This window comes from Elgaria multicarinata, chromosome 20 (genome assembly GCF_023053635.1).
Source record: "Elgaria multicarinata webbii isolate HBS135686 ecotype San Diego chromosome 20, rElgMul1.1.pri, whole genome shotgun sequence".
Classification (NCBI taxonomy): Eukaryota; Metazoa; Chordata; class Lepidosauria; order Squamata; family Anguidae; genus Elgaria; species Elgaria multicarinata.
In genome coordinates, this window is record NC_086190.1 from 19,282,333 (window position 1) to 19,307,571 (window position 25,239).

Consider the following 25,239-nt stretch of genomic DNA (forward strand, 5'->3'; position numbering starts at 1 on the left):
CCCTCGGCCCCTCGGCCTCCTGGTAGCAGAAACGCCGGAAGTTCTGCCGCTGCCTCTCCCTGCTAAGGGCATCCCCGTGCAAGATGGCCACCTTCACTTTGTCGTAGTCCACACTGTCGCGGGCATCGAGGTTGCTAAAAATCTGCTCGGCTTCCCCGGCGAGGGCCGGCAGGAGACGGGCCATCCAGTCCTCTCGCGGCCACCGGCAGGCCTCGGCCACTTGCTCGAAGGAGGCCAGGAAGGCCTTGGCGTCGTCCCACGGCGGAGGTTCCTCCAGCAGCTGTGGGGTCTCCCACTCCGAGTGAGGGTACTCCGGCGTCTTCAAAAAACCCTGCCACTGGGTTTCCCAATGCGTGGGAAGCCCTTCTCCGGCTTCATGTCCCCCAGGAGGCCTTTGCAAGAATTCCCGGATCCTCCCGGCCTGTGTGCTGTGAGGGGCTTCCTCCAATCCCTCCCTGGACGTGGAATCTGACAGGTCCTCTTCCTCCATTTCATGTGTTTTATTTACCTTTAAAAAAGCAAATCAATATTCAATATTCTTTAGTATTTCTTAAGAAGGACAGGAGTGCAATTGCATCCTCTTGACCATGTGCCACAGCAACTGGTGTACAAAAACACATCCCTGATCCTAGAGGTAGCACACAACCATCAGGGCTAGTAGCCATGGAAAGCCTTCTCCTCCAGGAATTTATCCAACCCCCCTTTTAAAGCCATCCAAATGGGTGGCCATCACTATATCTTGTGGTAGTGAGTTCCATAGTTTAACAATGCGCTGCATGAAGAAGTCCTTCCTTTTATCTGCCCTGAATCTCCCACCCATCAGCTTCATAGGATGAAGACCCCATTGGGTTCTAGTATTTTGAGAGAGGGAGAAAAAGGTCTCCCTGTCCATGCATAATTTTGTACACCTCTATCATGTCTCCACTCAGCCTTTTTGCAATTCCAAGAGTTGTTTTAAATCAATATTGTTTTTAAATCGACAATGTTTTTATTCTTTTGATGGTTTCTTATTTTTGTATATCTGTTTTTAACGTTCACTGGTTTTTAACTTTTGCAAACTGCCCAGAGAGCTCTGGCTATGGGGCAGTATATAAATGCAATAAATAAATAAATAATGTTTTTAAATTTTGTATTATTTGTTTTTTAATGTTTACTGTTTTTAACTTTTGTAAAACGCCCAGAGAGCTTCGGCTATGGGGCTGAATATAAATGCAATAAATAAAGAATGTTTTTAAATTTTGTATATTTGTTTTTTAACGTTTAGTGTTTTAACTTTTGCAAACTGCCCAGAGAGTTCTGGCTATGGGGCGGTATATAAATGCAATAAATACATAAATAATGTTTCTAAATTTTATATTTGTTTTTTAACGTTTACGGTTTTTAACTTTTGCAAACTGCCCAGAGAGCTCTGGCTACGGGGTGGTATATCAATGCAATAAATAAATAAATAAATAAATGTTTTTAAATTTTGTATTATTTGTTTTTTAACGTTTACTGTTTTTAATTTTTGCAAACTGCCCAGAGAGCTCTGGCTACGAGGCGATATATCAATGCAATAAATAAATAAATAAATAAATGTTTTTAGATTTTGTATTATTTGTTTTTTAACGTCTACTGTTTTTAACTTTTGCAAACCGCCCAGAGAGCTTCGGCTGTGGGGCTGAATATAAATGCAATAAATAAACAAATCCCTTGATCATTTTAGTTGCACTTTCCCCAGCCTTTTTGCAGCAGAAACCCAGCAGGGAAAAGCTCTCCCACCACCACTGCCTCTGTGATGGGGGAAAGCTTCTCCTGTTGGATTTCTGCCTGCCTTCCAGCTGTTAAAGGCACAGGAGCCCCCAGGAAGGAGGAGACTGGCCCCTCTCTGTGTTTTCCTCCATTGCAATACCCACCAGCATTTAATGGCATGCAAGTCCTGTCTCTCTGCAGTTTGCATCTGTCCAGCTGCCTCCTCCATTCATCTTCTTTTAAAGGGAATTCAAACAGGAAGGAACGTTTGACTATTTTTTCCCCCCAGGCCCCTCTAGGAAGGGGAGCTCTCTCTCTTTAACCCTTTGAGAACCAAGGCGAAGAGTTGCTTGCTTCTGCCTGTGAGTTTGAATTTCTCATGAGGACTCATCATTGTTTCCGTGGAAATTGCCCGCAGATGAGGGGGAAACAAACCGGGTTACAGAAGTGGGGAAAAAGGTGAATCCAGATTTGCAGGGTGGCCCTATGGAAAAGGAGGACAGGGCTCCTGTATCTTTAACAGTTGTGATGAAGAGTGGATTTCTGCAGGTGTCATTTGTATGCATGCAGCACCTGGGGAAATTCCTTCTTCATCACCACTGTTAAAGATACAGGAGCCCTGCCGTCTTTTGTATCTGATCAAGAGGGCAGGGCTCCTGTATCTTTAACAGCTGTGATGAAGAGTGGATTTCTGCAGGTGTCATTTGTATGCATGCAGCCCCTGGGGAAATTCCTTCTTCATCGCAACAGTTAAAGATACAGGAGCCCTGCCCTCTTGATCAGATACAAAAGAGGGCAGGGCTCCTGTATCTTTAACAGTTGCGATGAAGAGTGGATTTCTGCAGGTGTCGTTTGTATGCATGCAGCCCCTGGGGAAATTCCCTCTTCATCACCACAGTTAAAGATACAGGAGCCCTGCCCTCTTTTGTATCTGATCAAGAAGGCAGGGCTCCTATAACTTTAATAGTTGTGATGAAGAGTGGATTTCTGCAGGTGTCATTTGTATGCATGCAGCCCCTGGGGAAATTCCCTCTTCATCGCAACAGTTAAAGATACAGGAGCCCTGCCGTCTTTTGTATCTGATCAAGAGGGCAGGGCTCCTGTATCTTTAACAGCTGTGATGAAGAGTGGATTTCTGCAGGTGTCATTTGTATGCATGCAGCCCCTGGGGAAATTCCTTCTTCATCGCAACAGTTAAAGATACAGGAGCCCTGCCCTCTTGATCAGATACAAAAGAGGGCAGGGCTCCTGTATCTTTAACAGTTGCGATGAAGAGTGGATTTCTGCAGGTGTCGTTTGTATGCATGCAGCACCTGGGGAAATTCCTTCTTCATCACCACAGTTAAAGATACAGGAGCCCTGCCCTCTTTTGTATCTGATCAAGAAGGCAGGGCTCCTATAACTTTAATAGTTGTGATGAAGAGTGGATTTCTGCAGGTGTCATTTGTATGCATGCAGCCCCTGGGGAAATTCCCTCTTCATCGCAACAGTTAAAGATACAGGAGCCCTGCCCTCTTGATCAGATACAAAAGAGGGCAGGGCTCCTGCAGTTTTAACTGTTGTGATGAAGAGGGAATTTCACCAGGTGTTGCTTGCATATAAATGACACCTGCTGAATTTCCCCTTTTCTGTACAAGTGTTAAAGATACAGAGGTTCTGTCCTCCTTTCCATAGAGTCACCCTAAGTTTTGTGCATCAGGGATTAAAAAGACAATGGACAATATTGTAATTGGGGTGACCCTATGAAAAGGAGGACTGGGCTCCTGTATTTTTAACAGTTGTATAGAAAAGGGGAAATTCAGCAGGTGTCATTTGTTTGCAAGCAACACCTGGTGAAATTCCCTCTTCATCCCAAGTTAAAGGTGCAGGAGCTATACTAGAGTGACCAGATACAAAACAAGGCAGGTCTCCTGCAGCTTTAACTGTTGCGATGAAGAGGGAATTTCACCAGGTGTTGCTTGCATGCCAGTGACACCTGCTGAAATTTCCTTTTCAATACAACCGTTAAAGATACAGGAGACCTGTCCTCTTTCTCATATGGTCACCCTATTGTAATGGAAATGCAAAACTATGGTGTGACCACACACTTGGAATACTGTGTACAGTTCTGCTAACTACATCTCAAAAAGGACACTGTGGAGTTGGAAAGGGGTCAATACAGGGCAACCAAGGTGATCAAGGGGCTGAAGCAACCGCTCTGTCAGGAACATTTGGGGGGAAAGGAGGCTCAGGGCAGACCTGAGAGAGGTGTACAGAATCATGCCTGGCATGGAGAATGTGGAGACGGCGACATTTTTCTCCCTTTCCCATAATACTAGGACCCAGTGGGGTCTTTATCCCATGAAGCTGATGGGTGGGAGATTCAGGGCAGATGAAAGGAAGGACTTCTTCACACAGTGCCGAGGCGGGAGCAGTGCAGACACAGAAGTAGCTTTTTCATCCATTGAGAAAGACTTATTCCCTCTTTTCTCAGTTCGCACACAGATGTAGCACTAATAAGAATCATCGAATCATAGAGTTGGAAGGGGCCTCTAAGGCCATCCAGTCCAACCCCCTGCTCAATGCAGGCATCCACCCTAAAGCATCCCTGACAGATGGTTGTCCAGCTGCCTCTGGAAGGCCTCCAGTGTGGGAAAGCCCACAACCTCCCTAGGTAACTGGTTCCATTGTCGTACCGCTCTAACAATCAGGAAGTTTTTCCTGCTGTCCAGCTGGAATCTGGCTTCCTGTCACTTGAGCCCGTTATTCTGTGCCCTGCAGTCTGGGGGGATCGAGAAGAGATCCTGGCCCTCCTCTGTGCGACAACCTTTCAAATGTTTTCTCTCCTGCCACGGGCTCTCCAGCTTCTTGGCTCGGAGGGCGAACAAGTCTTGGACGTTTCTTTCCTGGTTTTCTGAAGAGGAGGAGCAGAGGCCCTGGGGACAAGTTGCCCTTCTCTCGCTCCGATGGGCAAACATGGAGAAAGGTTACAGTCCGTCAACGTTCTTTCCTCTCCACGGCACGTCTGCCTCGACCACAAACATCTGGGCATGACTGATTCTCTCCTCCGCTCCCTCCCTGCTCCACACCCTTCACTTCTCCACGGACAAGCCTTGAATGTTACAGGCGGTCTCTCCTTTGACCCTCCTTTTAATCTCCCTGGGAACAGAGCAGGCGAGGTGAACGGTGGCACAGTTTAGCAGAAAAAATTGACCTGACCCCTGCGTTTCATGACAATGCAAAACACCAACCCGGGACAAAAGTGGTCCGGAATCCACTTCCCACCCAACCGGCTATCATCTGGAGCGGTTTTGCACAGCCCAGCAAGTCTCCGAGAGAGTGATAGGATTCCTGGCGAATCGCTAGTCACGGGACATGGCCACAACAAATGTGAATTACGGCATCGTGATGGCGTTGGAACATGACCTAGGAGGCCGCCTGAGAAAGCAGAAATGGCCCAGAGATCTCTTCGCTCCTACTTTCAGCTCTGGCCTGTTACGTTTTAAATGCGGCTGAATCCTCAGGAGTACCTTTCGGGTAGATAAAATAGCTTTCCACACGAGGTGGAGAGGAAATGAGAAAATACAAATATAAGACCAAGCCTGCTGAGTTGGACTGAAGGTCTCTTTTGCCCACTTGGCCGTGCCCTAGTGAGGAACCCACCAGAAGGACGTGAGTGGTTGCCTTGAGGTCTCTATCTAAACTTTATGAGTTGCACTTGGAGACCTAAAGTCTGAGCCTACACAGGGGCGGGACTGAAGCTGAACCAACACCTTTTCTTTATAAGACTCTTCCACAAGCTGGGCCTGCCCAGAGGCTCTTGTCTAGGGTGACCCTATGAAAAGGAGGACCGGGCTCCTGTATCTTTAACAGTTGTATAGAAAAGGGAATTTCAGCAGGTGTCGTTTGTATATATGGGGAACCTGGTGAAATTCCCTCTTCAACACAACAGTTAAAGCTGCAGGAGCTATACTAGAGTGACCAGATTTAAAAGAGGGCAGCTTTAACTGTTGTGATGGAGAGGGAATTTCACCAGGTTCCCCATATATACAAATGACACCTGCTGAAATTCCCCTTTTCAATATAACTGTTAAAGATACAGGAGCCCTGTCCTCCTTTCCAGATGGTCACCCTACTCTTGTCAATACAGAGCTCTGCATTTCTGCTGCTCGGGGCCCATGCTCCCCCCAGTCCTTAGGCTTATCAGTCTCCTTTTGCAAAGACGGGATGCCCTACCTGTGCTGGTTAACAATTCCCAAATACAAGAGAGCATTCTCACTAGCCAGACTTCACGTCCTTCCCTCTAAACCTTTAGATGGCAGATACAAAGAAATCCCACTGCCCAACAGATGCTGTCCCTGTAAATAATACTGAGGTGGAAACCGTATCACACATGTTACTGTTCTGTAGATTTGATCAAGGGGCTAGGAATGGTCTTCTGAATCCCGTTTTACAGTCTTTTCCTGGTTACCCAACTGAATTCCTAATGTCCCTATTGCTTCGGAACTCAGGCAAGTCAATCACCAAGCAAGTAGCCAAGTTTTTGAACTTGCCCATTTATTTATTTAAAATATTTATATACTGCTCTCCATTGAAAATTTTGGAGCGGTGTACAAGATAAAATGAAAATAAAAACAGAATAAAACACTTAAAACAGATTTTAAAAGAAGCAAAATACAGTGACTCGAGGCTGGACATTAAAGAAAGACTTTCTGAAATAATGATGTTTTCAGGAGGCACCAAAAGGAGTACAGTTGGCGCCTGCCTGACCTCCAGAGGCAGGGAGTTCCACAGGAGGGAATTTCTATTAGAAATAGAAATGTGATTACTTGTCTTTTTAATAGCTCACTGTACGCTCAGTCCTTTTGTATGTAACTTTTGCTTGAATGGTCTATTGATTGCAATAAAATTGCTGTTGCTGCTGCTTTTGCTCCGCGTTTCTTTTAATGCCCTTTTATAAATGCGGATTTAGTTTAAGTATGTGTTTGAGGGTCCCTGCAACTGCTCAGGAATCTCTGTTTGAGCAGGACCTGCAAGGCGTAGGATTTTCACCTTGGGGTTTAGCTTCTCTCTGTAAATTACTAGAGGATTTTTCTCCTAGGAACCCAAGTGGGATGGGCACTCGCTTTCTACGTGTGGTTTCCCCACAGGTGGCTGGTTGGCCACTGTGTGGACGGAATGGAGGAGGTGTACCTCCTCCGTCTGATCCTGCCGGGCTCTTTTTATGTTTTGGAGTGAGAATCTGACTCTCTTGCCTGCCAGGAGAGGGCAGCAGAGAAAGAGAAAGGGAAAGAGAGAGATCTCATCCCATACATAAGGTAAGAAGAAGAACCATGATGGGTCAGAGTCAAGTCCATCTAGTCCTGCTTCCTGCTCCACACATGGTCAACCAGAACTGGGCATGTTTAGCCTGGAGAAGAGAAGACTGAGGGGAGACATGATAGCACTCTTCAAATTCTTGAAAGGTTGTCACACAGAGGAGGGCCAGGATCTCTTCTCGATCCTCCCAGAGTGCAGGACACAGAATAATGGGCTCAAGTGACAGGAAGCCAGATTCCAGCTGGACATCAGGAAAAATTTCCTGACTGTTAGAGCAGTACGACAATGGAATCAGTTACCTAGGGAGGTGGTGGGCTCTCCCACACTAGAGTCATTCAAGAGGCAGCTGGACAAGCATCTTTCAGGGATGCTTTAAGGTGGATTCCTGCATTGAGCAGGGGGTTGGACTAGATGGCCTTAGAGACCCCTTCCAACTCTACTATTCTATAATTCTATGCATTCGGGAAGCCCACAAGCTGCCTCTCAATCTGTGCCGGTTCCTGGGAGCCCCTGTACTTTACACCACACATACTTTTATAAACCTCTACTATCACGCCTTTCTTTAGTCAACTTCTTTCATCCTGGACGGTGGTGTCAATAGCCAAGAAAAGAGCAAGGGGGGACCCAAGACCAGCCAGTCTGTAGAACCAATGCGGTGTAGTGGTTAGGGCATTGGACTGGGACTCGGGAGACCCGAATTCTAGTCCCCGTTCAGCCATGAAGCTCATTGGGTCACTTTGGACCAGTCAGCCTAATCTACCTCACAGGGATGTTGTGAGGATGAAATGGAGGGGGAGAGGAGGGTCCTTTACGTCCCCTCGGGCACCTTTCAAGAGAAAATAAAGTGGGATATAAATGTAATCATACATCAATAAGTTGGCCTGCTCCACAAGGGAAGGTGGGGGCCGCGCCGTGGAGTCCTGTGGATGGAGACCCCTCTGGGTAGAATTTCCATCCAGACCACCAGGGCACCTGTTCCCTAAGGGAGGCTCCCACGAACGGAGACTTCACACTCACTCAAGCAAGAACTGCGGGGTTAATCATTGATGGCCCATGTTTGCTTCTAGTTTGTATGGTGCTTTACAGAGGAAGCGGTGGAGGCCCTTGACCCCTAGCCAGGAGTGCCCACCCGCTCATGTTCCCCAGCTGCTGATACAGTGAGTAGCATAGAGCCATCAGGGCAAGTAGCCCTTGATAGCCTTAGAGCGCAATCCTGTGCATTGAGACAGAAAGAAGTCCTACACTCTCAGCATTCCCCAGCCAGCCGGTCGTAGGGCATTTTTCAGCCAAACGTGATGAGGAATGCACCCTTTTTCTCCATGAATTTGTCCCCTTCTCAGCCTTCCAAGTTGGTGACCATCACTGCATCTTGTGTCAGCGAACTCCATGGTTTAACTATGTGCTGTGTGAAGAAGTCCTTCCTTATAACAATTAAGGAAGGTCTTTGAATCGTAGAGTTGGAAGGGGTCTATGAGGCCATCGAGTCCAACCCCTTGCTGAATGCAGGAATCCACCTTAAAGTATCCCTGACAGATGGCTGTCTTGAAGGCCTCTAGTGTGGGAGAGCCCACAACCTCCCTAGGCAACTGGTTCCATTGTCGTACTGCTCTAACAGCCAGGAAGTTTTTCCTGATGTCCAGCTGGAATCTGGCTTCCTGTCACTTGAGCCCGTTATTCCATATCCTGCACTCTGGGAGGATCCAGAAGAGATCCTGGCCCTCCTCTGGGATAATCACACACTCAAGCGCATTGCTTGAAAGTAATGGCTTTGGTGGGAGAGAATTGAGGTGACTCACTCTTGAAGGAAACACTCCTCTAGTCACGGGGAGAGATAATATGGGGTACACCAATACTAACTTTGCAGTGCAGTGCCTTATAAACATCTGTTCCTTATTAAGTCTCTTCACTGAAGTCCTGTTTCAAATGTCGGTGTTAATAAACAAACTTTAGCCTTCTGCTGTGGGCTTTATTTCCAAAGATAAAGGTTGGACTGATGAGAAGAGACTTGCCTCGTCAAAGATAGATGTGCCAGGGTCCACGCCCATCACACTCGCCCCTCCGTGTGATGGCATACTCCCCTGAGAGCTGAGATGTTTGAAGTTTGGAGATTCCTGGGTTCAAATACCACCTCTTGCTTGGATTCTTTGTGTGGCTTTGAGCGCATCACTCTCACACACACACGCTCGGCCTCAGTGACTTTAAAATGAAGGTTGTTCTTGAGAAGATGAACTCAGAGGGAATTATTATTATTATTATTATTATTATTATTATTATTATTATTATTTCTTACCCACCTCTCCATTTTGATCGAGGCGGGGAACAACAGTAATACATAAAATACTGATTAAAAACATAGTATACATGGTTAAAGCATCCTAAAACTCCACTGGATAGGCCTGCCGGAAGAGATCAGTCTTTATAGCTTTCTTAAATGCTAAAAGACTGTTAAGTTGACGAATCTCCTCCGGCAGGCCATTCCACAGTCTGGGAGCAGCAGAAGAGAAGGTCCTCTGGGTAATACCTGTCAGAATAGCGGTTGCTGACCCCATAGCCCTACGCTGAAAGCAAGCCCCATCCCTTGATTTCTCAGGCCTCTGGTTAGGATGGACATCTGTCCACACTGGCAATGTCCTGGCTGGGTTTTGTTCTTGGAATAGGAATGAGAAAGCTTTCGCGTACCAAAGCAGCACTGTTTTCTGCCTCTCTGAGAGAAGCAGTAAGCTGAGAACCCAAATGTGTTACAGAAGCTGGTCACAGTGATTCCCCATCGCCTTCTTCTACTCTCTTTTCTCCTCGAAGGAGCAAATGCAAAAGACTGTGTGCTTAACACCATCCTGGCTTTTCTTGACGTAGGTACTGGGAGGCTGCGTGTCTCCACTCCTGGAATGCCTTGTAAGGCCTGGTTGTGCAAACGAGGGTGTGTGGGTGGGTGTGCACGCGCTTGCTTGCTTCTTACGGTACTAGCAGCAGAAAACGTTCACTAGGAACTACACTACTGTTTTATAAGAGTTTATAACAGTCTTGACAACTGTTCGGGCCCAGGACACATTACATACACCTTTTCCAAACTGTTTTCAAACTATTATAGTGTAGATCTGGCTGATGTTTTTGCCTCCCTGGGAGTTTTCCTCTGTAATCCAAAATATTTAGCGGCTGTGGTCTCTCTGTGATGAGGAAAACTTTCTCTGCACATGCCTTAAGAGCACCCTGCGTTTTTTCCCTTCTTCTTACGGACACATTTTCCAGGGATGAACCTGTGATCTACGTTCTGGAGTTTAGCTCCGGAGGGGAGCGTGTGTGTCACGCACACCCACCTGCTGACACTCTTGCACACCTGGCACGTGCGTATCGCAAGCCCGGCAGCGTCTGTTTGGTTTTCGCCCTGGAACAAAGTCCTGCGTTACCTTCCCGGTTCTGCTCCCAGTGAGAAAGTAGGAAAGTGTTTGTGTATATTAGATCAGCGCGTCTGTGTATATTAGATAGTGGGGCCTGCAGTTTCCCAGGCCCCGCCCATTTGGAACACGTTACTGGCCTGCAGAAAAGTAGGGATGGACCGTGGTTAATGGTTTAAGGCTTGGGATGGGTTCTTGCTCCCTGCTCTGTCCCAAAGGAGTAGTGGTGTCATGGAGCCATGCCGTGCCAGGACATTTGGATCAGCAGGGATACTGACTTCATCGGTCACCCTCCTCAGACTTTTCTGCTCCGAGTTTAGCTGCAATCCTCACCGTAGCTGGGGGCGGGGGGGGGATGCATTTCCCCAGGGAAAATATATGGCTCCCTGTTGTAATGCAAAGCATTTTGCTGCAGCTTGGACTGGAACAGGTGGTTCCGGCTTTACAAAAGTCCCGCTCCTGATGGGAATGAAAACTGCTTGAACCGGTTTGCTGATAGGGATCAGCACTGCCGCATTTTCAGACTCTCCTTGGGGATGGCCACGATGACCGTCTGCGGGCCAAAATTTGCCCTACGCTCCTGAGCAGGGCCATGGCACCCTGAGGCACAGGCCTAGCAGTCGTGGCTGGCTCCCAACGCCGGTCATGGTTTGAGGGAGTTGGGCCATGCGAAGTGTGTCGAGGGCCCACGGCTGCCCCACACCTCCCCTCCCATCGACTAGCTGACTTACCTGCAACCCAAGTAAGGAACAGGGGGTGAATAAGAGTCAGAACAGATGTGCGCGCGTTTATTTTCAGTTCTGTCCAGCTGTATTCCCATATTGGGCCGTAAGAGAAATGCAAAAACACCCGATACACAAAAGGTTGCAGATGACGACATATTTTGCAGGTTATTGCAAGAGGCACCCTAATAGCCCTAGTGCTCCTCATGACCAGCCCATGGGGTTTGGGGATCGCTCCCCGTCCTCATCCAAGGCCAACTCTACACCAAGCAGGAGATGGTACTTTGAAAACGGTTTGGAAACTGTACCGGGAGCAGCGTGTCCTGGGCGCCAACAGTTGTCACTGCTGTTATAAACCGTTTTAAAGCAGCCGTGGGGATCCTGCCTTGCAAGAGGCGCGCTGGCAAAGGCAGTCCCAGGAGGGCGGGTGCTTCTGCTCTCCCGGTGGGGAAGGGTGTCCTGGATGAGGCCTCTTCCTCCCCTTTCCCATCCGGGGAGGAGAAGCGGGGCTGGTATCCGAGCCCAGGCTGGGCAGGCAGCTGGGTCTCCTGCGCTGGGGTGCCGCCTCCTCCCCCTCCCCCTCCTCCCCCCCCGCTCCGCCTCCTCCCTGCCCCATCCCGAAATCCAGGCCAGGTTTGCCGGGGCGCTCCGAGGAGCGCTGAGATTTCGGGCGGTGCTGCTGCTGCTGCCTGGCAGGGAGCGAGGGAGGGAGGGAGAGGAGGGGCGCGGGGAGGCAAAAGTTCTGCCGGGCTCGCCCTGCCTCTTGCTCGGCCGCCGGCGCTGCGCGGGGACTGGCCGCACGGAAGGAGGCGAATGCGCGGCCGGCTGGGGAGCGGCGCCAGGAGCACCCGCGGGTCGGACCGAGGCTGCCCGGGCAGGACTTGAACCCGCGCCTTCTGCAAATGGGAGCCGGCAAGGCGCGGAGGCGCGGCGGCGGCGGCTGCTGGGCGCTGATCTTCGCCACGCTGCTGCTGGCTGTAAGTGGGGCGCGCGCGGGGCTGGCAGGGCGCGCGGCGCGGGACGGGGACGGGGACGGGGACCGGGGGGGGGGGCGCCGCGGGCGGGTAGGCTCCGGGGCCGCCTCGCCTTCTGGGGGCCCCTTGGGAGGAGGGGGCGTCCCGGAAAGCCCGCAAGCCCCCTCCCCGGCCGGCGCCGGAGCCGGAGGGGGCACAGGCGGCGGCGGCTTCGGCGCGCGCGGCGTCTAATTTTAAACGCCGGGCTTGCAGGCTATTCGTGGCGCGGCGGGCGGCGGCGGCGGCGGGCGGGCGGGCGGACTGCCTGCCTGCCTGCCCGGGAACCGGCCCAGCCCAGGCGGCACCAGCTCGCCACGTCCCCGGGGGGCGGTGGGAGCCTGCCCGGGCCCGGGCGAGGGGCGGCCAGGTGGGAACGACGCCGGCCCGCCGCTCTCACCTGGCGCCGCTGCTGCCGCCCCCCCCCCCCACCCCCGAGCGGCTACGTTTAAAAGCTGACGGGCCCGTGGACCTTGAAAGAAGAGCGGGGTGGCGGGTGGGAAGGGCTCCTGCGGCGTCCGAGCGCCAACGTCGGGCAGAGGCGAACTCCCTGGGGGGGGGGAGGGAGGGAGGGAGGGAGGGAGGGGGCGCGTCACCCTGCTGACCGGCGCCGCCGCCTTCGGGGAGGGGGCTGGCCCGGCCCGGGGTGCGGGGGCTGCTGCGTTTCGTCGTCGCCGCCCCGGCGCCTCGGCAGGAGTCACGTCCAGCAAAATGGCGAGGTCTTCGGAGGTGCACGTGTGGCTGCTGGCCTCTCCTCCCGGGGAGAGGGGGGGCTGCCTGGTGCTTTGGAGCCCGCAGACTGGCTTGGGGGCTCCCCCCCGCCCGACCAGGGTGCCCTCCAGGGGTGGCAAGTCGCCCCTTATTGGAGTGCTTTCCCTCTTGCTTTTTGGGGCGCTGGAGGCCGGGGCGCTTGGGTTTCACCCTGGGAGGGCAGCAGGGACGTGTGGGTCCCCCCCAACACGCTTCCTTCACCCTGACCTTGGCGTTCCTCCCCCCCGCCCCGCTCCTAGGAAGAAGATGCTTCTCTCCGCTTCTCCTCTGGGCCCCCAGGCTCAGCTGTCGTCCCAGGGCCCCTTCTTCTTCTTCCTCCTCCTCCTCCTCCTCCTCCTCCTGACCCGGGGACCCCCTCCCTGCAAGCGGGCCAGGCCAGCCCTCCAGCCGGCGCCCCCCCCCCCGCCTGCCTGCCTGCCTGTCCACCCACACAGCTCGCGCTGTAACAATGGGCCGCTTTGTGCCTGACTTTCCGAGGGTTCTTCTGGGAAGGAGGAGAAGAAGAAGAAGGAGAAGAAGAAGAAGAGGAGGCAGAAGGGGGAGACGGCCCCGCCAGCCACGCCTGCACCTTTCCTCGAGGGCACATTCCTCGAGGCCTCCTGCGGCAGGGCCACGCCCTTGGCAGGCGGGCCCCAGGAAGCCACGGCACCGCCTGGCCGAGGGAGGCCGGCTGGGGACGCGCGCTGTCAGGCATCTGCTCCGCTAAGGGAAGCAGGGCAGGTGAGGGCCAGGTTGGCCCCGCGAGGTGGAATCCACCCAGGGCTGCTTTCAGGAAACCCTCTCGTTTTGACATTGCGGTGGGGGGGCTGGAGCCCCTCACCCAGCGAGCTCAGGAGCACAGTGTTACCTCGGAGAGGACAGGGCGACACCTCCTCCTCCTCCTTCCCCTCCTCTCCTCTTTCTGAAGAACATGGGGACCTTGGACCCTGGAGCCCAGTATCACCGACACTGACTGGCAGCAGTGGCTCTCCAGGGTTTCTGGGCAGGGATGTTCCCCAGCCTCCCCAGGAGACACCTAGGGCCTTCCCCTCGCCACTCCGGGGGACAGCAGCTCCCCGGCGCAGACCAAGTGCAGCTGGCCAGCCCAGAACCTGCACGGGGGAGCTTTAGGCAGCGGCGAGCCCGCTTGTTCCCGGAGGCCAGAGCCCGGTCAGGTGCCCCCCCTACCACTGGGAGTGTTGAGGGAGGGAGGAGAGGGAGGGGGCGGCCACCTAGGGCTGGCCCTCCTCCTCCTCTTCTCCAGCAGACATCGAAGCATCTGGGGTGCTTACGGCCGGCATAAGGTCGAACGTCCCAGGATGAATGGGAGGGGCAGAAGTGTGGCGGTGTGACGGCCTTCTAGTGGGTCTTGAACAGGGGCTTTGGGTTGGGTTGGCAAATGTGGTGCAGCAGAAGGAGACGGCCTTCACCTAGCGTGGTCTTTTCTACTGCGACTGGCAGGGCCCTGGGCAGAGAATTGCCCCTTTTCGCCCCCTGCTATGAGAGATGCCACGGCTTCGTCCTGTGGCCTCTACTGCTGAGCTATGGCCCTGTCCTGGAACCTCTTCTCGCCCTTCCAAGCCCAGCCCTGGGTCATCCCCTGAGGCTGTTCCTTCGGCTTCACCCACCCCCTCCTATTCCAAGAGGCCTAGCGAGGAGCCACCTGGCCTCTGCATCCTCCCAGCGGGTCACAGGGCCAACAGATCTTTTCAGGGGTGGCTGAACGACTGGCTGGCCGTCAGAGGCTGCGGTGCAATTCAAGAGCAGGCAGATAGCAAAGTGGCAGCGGTTTAGGGCCACGGCCAGTTCCTGGAGTACCGTGGCAGGCAACAATTCTGCAAGAGGGGTAGCCAAAGGCAACCGGAGACTTCTTACGGGGGTTCCATCAGAGAGAGAGAGAGAGGGATGGTGTCATTCTAGCGGCTCCCCAGCCTTAAACGGAGACTTTTAAGCAGGAGCTGCTGGAATCCCACCCTGGCTGCCGTTGTAGTTCATCGGAGGCTTCTGGAAGAAGTCCTCCCCATGAGGCGAATCCTCACGAGAAGCCCTTTACTCACGAGAAGCCCCCTTTTTCTGTTGCAACCCTGCACTTCTGAACGCGAGGTCTCTGGTCTGCCTCCGCGAGCGTTGCTCTCGGGGGTCATTCCGCCGCTGGCGCTGGACCTGAGCTCCCTTCTTCCTGGAGGGGCGGGGGAGGTTGGACCCTCAGCAGTCCCCCCTGGGGGTGGGGTCCTCCTGGAGCCCTGGCACAGGTGGTTCCTGAGCATCGCCCGTTGCTGAGGGCGCCAGGTCCTCCTCCGAAGAGGAATCCCCTTGCAGGGGCGTGAGGAGCGCCTCTATTCCAGGGTGGTGGTGGTGGTGGACCGGGAACAGCAAGCTGCAAATTTGCAGCCTTGCCGGCCAAGAAAAGAATCCAGCATCTAGCAAGCAGCTGGAGGGCGGGACGGGACGTGTCTTCCTAGCCGTGGCTATTCTCCCCCCCCCCCCACAGTGCTTTCCGCCTGGCCTTTCCCCATCCGAGTCCCCTGACGCACACTTGCCCTGGCTTGTTCTGCACAGGGAGGGCAGCTGGTCTGCAAGCCCTTAGCTCCTGGAATTTGGAGGAGGAAGAGGAGGAGGAGGAATCCCCCGTTCCAGAGTGGGATCCTGTGCGAGTGGAGCAAGGCAGGGTGGGGCAGGACTGTAAACAGGGCTCTAAATATAACCCTTTTGCTACCGCGTTGGCCTGGCAGATCCCTCCCTCCCTCCCTGGGGCTGATTATCACAAGAGGATCAACCTCAGAAGCCCTTTTTCTGCCTGCACCCAGAACCTGCGAGCATGAGGACTGAGGGGGACGATGTGGGATCCCTGAACGCAGGTGGAGGGGGGCGGGCTGCCTTCTCCTCCCAACCCCAAATGGCTCTTGCTTGGCTGTCTTTGGGTTAGAAGTTTGCAGGGCCCGTGGGGCGACTCCCCCCTCCCATGGGGGAGAGGAGGGGGGGTTGCATGGCCACCGTCCTGGGGAAGGGAAGGTTGGCGTGCAAGGAATCCTCTCCCCTGCTCCAAAGGAGACCTCGCCCAGGGCCGGGGAAATGGCTGCTGCTCCAGGGCTGGAGAGATTTTTTCCAAATGAGGCAGGTTTCCTGGTGAAGCACAGCTTTGAGGAGGGAGAGACTCAGGCAGGCGGACAGGAGTGGCTGAGGAGGAGGAGGAGGAGGCGGCGGGGGGGGGGGGATGCCGTAGAAAACCTGGACAGGCCCCCTTGCCCAGTCTAGCGTCTGGCTTGGGAGCACGTGAGCTTGACAGCCTCGGTGGGGGGTGGGGGGGCTATGAACCCGCCGCAGGGGGTGGGGGGTGGCAGCATGCAAATACACCCCCCCCCCACGGGCTGGATGCACTTCGGAGCACAGGAAGCGGCCTTGTGCTGCGTCAGAGGCGTCATTCCTCGAGCGGAGCTCCGTCTGTCCTGGCTGTCCAGCATCTCCGGCAGCGGTTCTTCCCGGCTGAAATCGAACCTGGGCCCTTCTCCGTGCGAAGGTGGGGCTCTGCCTTTGAGCTGCGGCCATTCTGGATGAAGCAAAGGGGTACAGACCGGCCCCTCCCCCCCAACCCTTGGCGCTGCCCTCCCTGGGAGCGTCCGTGGGGGGCTGAGACTGGTCCCTCTGGGTCGATTTCCGAAACAAGAGGGGAAGGGACTCAGCCCCTTCTGGACGTCACCTCCCTGCCCCCGTCACAGGGCCATGCGGGGAGGGGCAGGCAGCCTGCCTCAGCCCTCTGCCCATGCCTCTGCCAGGTCTTGCTCCAGAGAACTCAAAGCAGATTCTAAAGTCAAGCCCTCCCTCGCTCTAAGCGGACCTCGCTCGCGGGTGGGATTTATTTGTCATGATGTAGTAGTGATGGCCACCAATCTGGATGGCTTCAAAAGGGGGTTGGATAAATTCCTGGAGGAGGCAAAGGCCGTCCATGGCTACTCGCCCTGATGGCAGTGTGCCGTCTCCAGTACTCGAGGCAGTCAGCCTGGGTGCCCCAGTTGCTGGGGAACATGGGCGGGAGGGTGCTGTTGCACCATGTCCTGCTTGTTGGTCCCTGGACTGACGACTGGTTGGCCCCTGTGCGAACAGAGCCCTGGACTAGATGGACCCTGGGTCTGATCCAGCAGGGCGCTTCCGACGTCCTTATGCGGCCTGCCCAACGCCATTTTGGTTTCACTTCGCCCGGCTGAGTTATTCCCAACCTGCTGGTCTTTCTCTCTGATCTACTGCCACAAGGTTTAGTGTCCCAAAGAGGTCCAAGGTGGATGGTTTTATTGCTGGCTTGTTATGAGTTGCTCTTGTGATACTCATCCATCCGTACCTTTGATGTCGTTGTGTTCGTTGCGTTGCGTTGCGTTGTTTTTGTGGGCTGTAAGGTGCGTCGAGTGCCTCGTGGGTGGTGAGAAAGCAGCGCATTATACATGACATAAACCCGCGGCGCTCCAGATGTTGTTGGAATACAACTCCCATGATGGGACTTGGAGCCCAGCAATATTTCGAGGGCCACAGACTCCCTCGCCCTCCTGTAAATACATGAAACAATGCTTTTTGTAAACCGCCCAGAGAGCTTCGGCTATTGGGCGGCATACAAATCCAATAAATAAATAAATAACGTGACAGCCAGCCAATTCCTGATAGGCCGTTTAACACCTGACACAGTTCTTGGAAAGAATGCTGGGCTAAGAGGCTCGATCCATCAAGACGTTTCTTATGATCTTAAGCAATATTCAGGGTCGCTGATAGGCTATGCCTTCACTGATTGTCTATGCTCTTGGGGAAGGTATTATAGCTCAGTGATAAGAGCGCACGGTTTGTATGCAAAAGGTCTCAGGTTTGATTCTTGGCATGTCCTGGTGGGGAAAGAAACCCTGGGGGAGCCGTTGCTGCCAGTCTGTGTTGGCGATGCTAGGTTAGATGGACCAAAGGTCTGCCTCCACTTCCTTCGTTCCTAACTCTTAAAAGATCTTGCTTTTGCACTCCTGATTAGTGTTGGAGGGGGGAACCAACCATGCCTGTATTTACCTGGCTTCAGATTCAGTGAATCTGCCCTCTCATTGCTACCCCTTTCTTGATTAACAGGTGAGGAAGGAGGCCATGGGCAACTCCTGCACCTCCTTCTCACGACGACCGTTGTCTGGGCCTGAGCAAGAGGCAGGGGAACGCTTTAGTTAGTTAGTTGCTGTACTTTTAAGTCACACAGTAACAGTTCTTTGGCCTGTGTGCAACGAGCAGGTTGCAATGCAGAACAGGAGGGGGAAGTCCTGGGGGCCGTGGTCAGCGGGCCCCTCCTAGGGCGTGATCCCCCGGCAGGTGCCCTGTTACGCCTACCCTGCCTGTCATGATTCACCACTCCCGTAGGCCTTCTCGCCATGACGTTTCTGGCTTCAGGCCTATCTGTCTCCCTCTCGTACAGGAGGCGAGACGCTTGAGTTTCCCAGCACGGATCCAGGGAAACTCCTGGCTTTGAAAGGGTGTTCTTGCTTTGCCGAATGGCTGTCCGCAGGGTGTGGCTTGGACTGGCAATGCCGTGGTCCCAGCGTGGAGGCGAGGGCTGCCTGTGCTTGGGGACACATTCTTGCCTCCTTCTTAGCGCATTCCTTAGGGAGGCAGGCGGGGCGTGTGTGTGTGTGTGTCTCCAACGTGTGGCTTCTGGCCCTTTGCCGCTCCTCTTCCTGGGTGTGTACCAGCTGCCACTTGTTGTAACACAAAGGGTTAAGCCACAGAGTCCTTTCTTTTCTTCCCCCCCCCCCCCCCGGCCTGCTCCAAAGAGAGCAAAGGGCGCAAGCGAAGAATGTCTGATAAGCTGAGAGAGGGGCTGGATGGAAGCAAGAGCGCCCATCAAACGCCGGCGAGTCACCGTTTGGGTGTGATCCGAGCCGGAGGAGGTGGCCGGAATCGGATCACACCGGAGGGCTTTTTCTTGCTACAGGATCCATATCCGTGAGGAATAGGGCACTGTTTCTTCCACCGCATGGCATCACAGCAGCTGACTTGGGCTAGCTAGCCATAGAGTAGGCAAGTCCTTTAGGTGATACCGGAAAAGCAGAGGTTCAGCGACCAGATGTGGAACGGGCAAGGTGGAGGAGTTTTTGGGGCCTACACGAACCGTTTTAACTTCAGTTTTACAAACCTTTAGCACACTCCCTGAGCTGTGGTTGGGGCCAGAGTTCAGTGGCGGAACACCTGCTTTGCATGCAGAAGGTCCCAGGTTCAGTCCCCGGCATCTCCAGGAATGCAGGTTCACTGATAGGTTATGCCTGAACTGATTGGCTATGCTTTTTAGGGAAGAGGCTGTAGCTCAGTGACAGAGTCCCTGCTTTGCATGAAGAAGGTCTCAGGTTCGATCCCTGGCATCTCTGGGTAGTAAGATGCAGGATCGCTGATAGGTTATGCTTGAACTGATTGGCTATGCTTTTGGAGGAGAAGCTGTAGCTCAATTGTGGAGCCACTGCTTAGCATGGTGAAGGTCTCAGGTTTGATCCCCGGCATCTCCATGTAGTAAGATGCAGGATCGCTGATAGGCTATGCCTTAACTGATTGGCTACGCTTTTAGAAGAGAGGCTGTACCTCAATGGTAGAGCACTTTTTTTTTTTAACATTTGAAAGGTCCCAGGTTCGATCCCCGATATCTCCAGGTAGGGCTAGGAAAGAGCCCTGGTTTGAAACGATGGAGAGCTACTTCCAGTTGTTGTCAACAATACTGAGCTCGATCAGCCAAAGGTCTGATGTGGTAGAAGGCAGCTTCTGTGGTCCTACTCTCTAACTCATGGTTTGGTCTCACTGAACACATTCTATTGGACACGTATGTGCTCTGCAGGGTGGTTGCTGGCTGCTGACGTTGCCTTTACGTCTCCCAGTGGGCAGGAACAGGCCTGTCTTTTGAGCCACCTTTGCTTAGGGAATCTCTCTCTCTCTCTCTCTCTCTCTCTCTCTCTCTCTCTCTCTCTCTCCCTCCCTCCCTCCTGCTGCTGCTCAGGCTCCACCTCTACCGGACTCTGCCAGCTCCCAGAGGCTCCTCATCGCCCGCCATAAATCCACGCAACAGGCATCAAAGGGTGTAGCATCTCTTGCCTGCGTCCCCCGGGCAACGTGCAATTCCTCTCGCTGTTTATGTTGATAACGTGTAGGCTTCCCTCCGCCGCAGCCCCCTCCACGCGAACACACGCTCCGCCCCACATCTTTCCCTGTGGCGGCTGCTATTTTTGAGCGTGCCGTGAAGGATAAAATAGGCAGTGTTGCTCAGCAGAGGAATGCGTCCATCCCTGAGCCAAGGCCTGAGCAGGGAATAGCTGTGGCGGTGCAAAACTATTCAGAGCAGGACCAAGGGGGAAAGGAGGTGAAGCCGGTGGTCTCAGGGCAGCCGCAGAACAAGCCTTCTTTCTGCCTCTGAACATGTGCAGATGAAGCATCCCTCGCCTTGACGCGCAGCCAATCCCTCCTCTTCTCCCCAGCCCCACCAGAACATCTGACTGCCCTGCAAGCTCCAGCTCAGAATGGTATTTGTGTGGGTGTTAACAGGCTCTCTGTGAGCCGGATGACATTGGTGGACGTGGCACGCCTGCTGATGCCCTGCCTCCCCCCCCCCCAGCCAGCCATTTTAGCCTTTCTCCATACTAGGAGAGGCCTGGAGCTCTGTTCCTCTGCCAGCGTAGAGAAAGGGAGTCAACTGAGTCCCTGTGTTCACGCAGCGCCTGGTTTCCCCATGTGAAGCAACCCGTTCGTCAGTTCCTCTGCCCAGCACCAGCCGAGTCCCCACCACCCTTCATCCCCAGTGTTATCTCCAATCTCAGGTTGGAGATAACGACACAGATTCCCTCCAGGGGTGGAGATTGGAGGCAGGCAAAGGAAAACCAGGAGGGGGCAGAGGTTCTGCTTCTCCCTCATTAGCAATTAACCCCGGTTGTTCCTTTTGGACACTGTCATCGTTCGCATCCAGATACGGCTTCCTACTGTGCACTGAGAGACACCCGCCCACCCAGTCCCATGGGCACCGACCTTCCTTAAAGTAAGAGGATAACGATGGCCATTAATGGCTCTCAGTTAAGCCATCTCCCTCTACTTTGGGTTTCGCAGACCCTATTGCGAGCGACCTGCTACGTTAAAGCTGCAGGAGCTATTCCAGAGTGACCGGATACAACAGAGGGCAGGGCTCCTGCAGCTTTGACTGTGGTGACGACGAGGGAACTTCGCCAGGTGCTGCAGGCCTACAAAGGACACCTGCTGAAATTCCCTTTTCTAGGCCACTGTTGAAGACACAGGAGCCCGGTCCTCCTTTCCGTAGGGTCACCTCGGTTGGACCTAGGTTGGTTGCTGCCTCCCACCAGCTGTGCCCCTCTGGTGCCTTTTCCCATCCTTGCCGCGGCCGGGATCCGTGTGCTTTCCTCTCCCGTTGTCCTCCTGAGCAGACAGGAAGATTAGGGCTTGTTGTGACTGGGGTCAGTGGGCACGCTGCCCGATCCATGCGCGTTGGCATCTGGGTGCCAAGTTATGCGCTGCCTGCTCTTGGCTGGGCTTCAGGCTCTGGCGCGTTGCCCAGGAAAGGGAGAACCAGGGAGGACGCGGCTGGTTGGGCATCTCCCGATAACAAAGGCGATGCTATCGCGCACCTTGGCAGCCTCGGCCTGGGGCCTTGAGCCGGCGGGGCCCAATCCTGCTGCTCCAATGCCTCCCCTGAACCCGATCCACCCTGCGACACCGTAGTAGGGTGTGGGCCAGGCAGGAAACACGTTCACGCTGCCGACGTCATCCGGCCTCGGCGTGTAGGAAATAGCTGGGAGCTCTATTAATAAGTCCAACCCTGCCTCTCTTTGAGGGCACCAGTGCTTTGCCTGCCTCTCTTGGGATGAGCCCGGCAGTCTAAGGGAGAGCCTCCTCCTCCTCCTCCGTTGCACGGGGCTCCGGTCTCGCTAAATCCGCTCTAGCAGGGTCTTGGAGGCTAGAACCAGCCCTGGCGTTTCAGCCAGACCCGAACAGGCGACCGGGAGGGCTTTTGTTACACCGAGAACAGGGCTGAGAGACCCCTCCCTCCCTCCCTCCCTCTTCTGCTCAGCAGATCTGTGACCTGTAACATTAGCCATGCCTGGCCCTGAGGAAGCAACTGGCGTGCCGTTAACGCTGGCCTCCATTCGCTCTCCGCCCCCCGGTCGCTGCGTAGGAAGCTTTCCTAAACTTTCAGCTCTTGGTGCCGTGCGACGGCAGAACGGTCTTGCCGCTGGTGGAAAACAACACATCTTTCAGCTCCCTTCTGGAAGAGGCTGTTGCACAAAGTTGCTCTTGTTCCCAAAAGGCTAGGTGGGGGGAATGAAACTCAGGTCACCTTCGCGTGGAGGTCGTTCGAGGCTCAGGAGCGACCAGTCCTGCTTCTGGGGGAAGTGGTCTTTGGCATGGGGCGCGACTGCTAGGCCAGGAATCCCGCCGTCTCTCACCTAGGGGGTACGGTTTGTGCGTCTACTCAGCTGCCAGCCCAAAGCAAAGCCGGAAGGGCGAGAACAGTGGGGCGGTAGTTGAAGAACAGAGGAAGGCCGCCCTTTCTCTTCAGTCTTCCAAATCTCTCTCCTCCGTCTTTTAATGATATTGCTTGCAGAAAGGTGGTGGTAGCGTGTTCCGGTGGGTTTGCGCAGAGGTGCAACTTAGGTCATTTTAGATCCTGGATTTACGGGCTTATGGGATGGGGAGAGAGTTCGAGGGCCATGTTGTACAAGTTCGTCTGTAAAGCACGCAGCTGGCGTTTCTCTTTGCCTGCCCTGCTCGTGCCATTCCACCATTCCACGCTTCACAAATGCTTCTACATTCCTGATGTGTTCGGATGAAGGACTTCTTTACGCAGCGCGTAGCCCAACTGTAGAACTCGCTACCACGAGATATAGGGACGGCCACCCATTGGGATGGCCTTAAAAGGGGGTCGACAAATTCTTGGAGGAGAAGGGCTACGCATGGCGGCTAGCCCTGACGGCTGTGTGCTCCTTCCAGTATCAGAGGCAGGGTGCCTACGTACACCAGTTGCTGGGGAACATGGGCGGGAGGGTGCTGTTTGGGTCATGTCCTGCTTGTGGGATTCCTACAGACAGTTGTCCACCGTGTGAGCGGAGTGCTGGACTAGATGGACCCTTGGCCTGATCCAGCAGGGCTCTTCTGAGGTTCCTAATGTTTGCCAAGCCTTACAGAACAAAAGACATACTCTGAGCATGTGCAGTTTTGCATTTTAAACCCGCTTAAGTCGTGATTGCGGGAATGAATGGGAGGTTCTTTCTGCTGCCCTCATCACCTGCCGTTCTGGGCGGTCACTTAGGGGAGGGGGCTGGGCTGTGGGACCCTCGACTTCGTTGGCAAGGTCCCTAGCTGCACCGTTGAGTTGGTGTTGGATGCCTTGAGTTCAAATTCCACCCATCTATGGCTTCATTGCATGGCCTCAGTTTCCCTCCCTGTAGAACAATGAACCCCATAATGATCGTCTGCCCAAAGGAGTGAGCTCTTGGGAGCTTCACGATTGCTTTGTCAAAGCCCCTTTGTTTTCGGCCTTTGCAGGCCCTGGAAGGCATTTCCTCAACCACCCTTATTTCAGAATACTTCCACTCCCCTGCTTTTCCAAGCAACAAATGCCAGAGAAAGAGTCCGCAGAGAAGAAAGACTCTGCACCAATGTTCGCGTGGGGACCCTGCACTTTGCAAAACCAGATGCTTCCCTCCTTTCCTCTGATTTCACAATATTTTGGGAACTGCGAAGTGGTGGGAAACGGAGGCGACGCCGTTTCTGTACTGCGTAGCGAGATTGCAGATGGAGTTCCTGCCCTTTCAGACAAACGCAGGCGCACCTAGGAAGACCAGCGGTTCTGGCTGCCTACATTTCACACACACACAAAAAAGAATCACCCAATTTCTAGTTCCAAAGCAAAACCGGGGACGACCATCTGGGCTGTGTTAGCTGCCGTCTTACGCAACAGGACGGCAGACCGGGAGGGAGCATGAAAAGCTCGTGAGGCTTTTGGAGGATGCCCAGAGTGGTGGCCAGCGAAGAGTCCAGTCTCATGTCGCAAACCCCGCAGGGACTTGGGGCTCTCTCGGTCGAAGCGGAGGAGGCGGTTTCTCCGAGAGAAGTCATTTCCCCTTGCCCAGGGCCTTGATCGCAGGTCTAGCCTTCCTTCCCATCAGCACTGCACCCTCTGGGGTGCCACCACTAGACCTTGCTGCCACTGATCCACTTTTGATGTCGCCGCTGGAATCGCCGGATCCGTGCCCTGCCAGGCCGTGTGTGTTCACGCTCCTGGTTTGCAGAACCTCAGTCCGCTAACCCTCCCCAACCGCCTCCGTCCTCCAGAACGGACGATAATAACAGCCTTGCATAAATCCATGGTGTGGGCACATCTGGAATATCGCGTACAAGTCTGGTCACTCAGGCTCAGAAAGGATCTCAAAAGAGACGGGGAAGAGGCAACCACACCGACCAGAGCGCCTTCCGTACGAGAAAAGGCAAATGCCGTGCCTGAAAACCTGTAACAGATGCTGCCAGTCAGTGCCTGAAAACCTGTAACAGATGCTGCCAGTCAGTGCCTGAAAACCTGTAACAGATGCTGCCAGTCAGTGCCTGAAAACCTGTAACAGATGCTGCCAGTCAGTGCTGCCAGTACTGATTGTAATGGTCCAAGGATTTGAGTCTGTATAAAGCATCTTCTGATGTTCCCATGTCAGCTACCCTGGCTTCCGGGTTGTTCAACGTCCTGCTACTTTTCTGTGAAGTTTTAAAGGTGCCGCCCCATGCAAGTGTAGACCGAAAAAAAGTCCTACAACTCTCAGCATGCCGCAGGCAGCTTGCTCCATGGGAACAAGCGATACTCCCCTCTGTCCCTCGAGACGGGTGAAACGCTGTTCAGAATGAGTAACGATTGATCCACATATAAAAAGGCATGTGCATTTATTTCTTTAAAGAAGTGGGCACGGTTTCAAAAACTGTAAAGAGTCAGTTGCATTGGTTTTTATCTCTTTTCTCACTTAATTTCAATTGAAGCAAAATGTTAATAATACGATAAGTAGACTGGAAGGAAAAACACGCACAGGACAAGCCCCCCCCCTTCCCGGCATCTCTGCCTTTGGTCATGGCCATTGCCCTAGGAGTGTGGCGCTCCGGAGTTGCCGTGCCTGCTCTCGTGGGGTGAGCCCCCAAAGAGCTTCCGATCCGTACCGGCAAAGCGGCGTCCTCTCCTTGTGGACGGGATGTCCTTTGGCCAATGGCACAAGATTCCAGGGAGGACATGACTGGCGGCCGGCTACAGAAATGTGCCACTTCCGGTAACCTGAGTCGGCCGGCAGCCGGAGCCCCCGAAAGGGCTGC

The 25,239-nt window shown here is 53.9% G+C and overlaps 1 protein-coding gene across 1 annotated transcript; it reads right to left on the reverse strand.

Moving 5' to 3' along the window:
* Positions 1-10,923: 10,923 nt before the first annotated feature.
* Positions 10,924-23,940, reverse strand: LOC134411605 (collagen alpha-1(I) chain-like). Its single transcript, XM_063145470.1, has 7 exons — positions 23,848-23,940; positions 22,232-22,340; positions 14,961-15,082; positions 13,493-13,626; positions 12,759-13,075; positions 11,911-12,242; positions 10,924-11,001 (listed from the first exon to the last, which is right to left on the reverse strand). The coding sequence occupies exons 1-7, from the start codon at positions 23,938-23,940 to the stop codon at positions 10,924-10,926; spliced, it is 1,185 nt and encodes a 394-aa protein (XP_063001540.1).
* Positions 23,941-25,239: the final 1,299 nt, after the last annotated feature.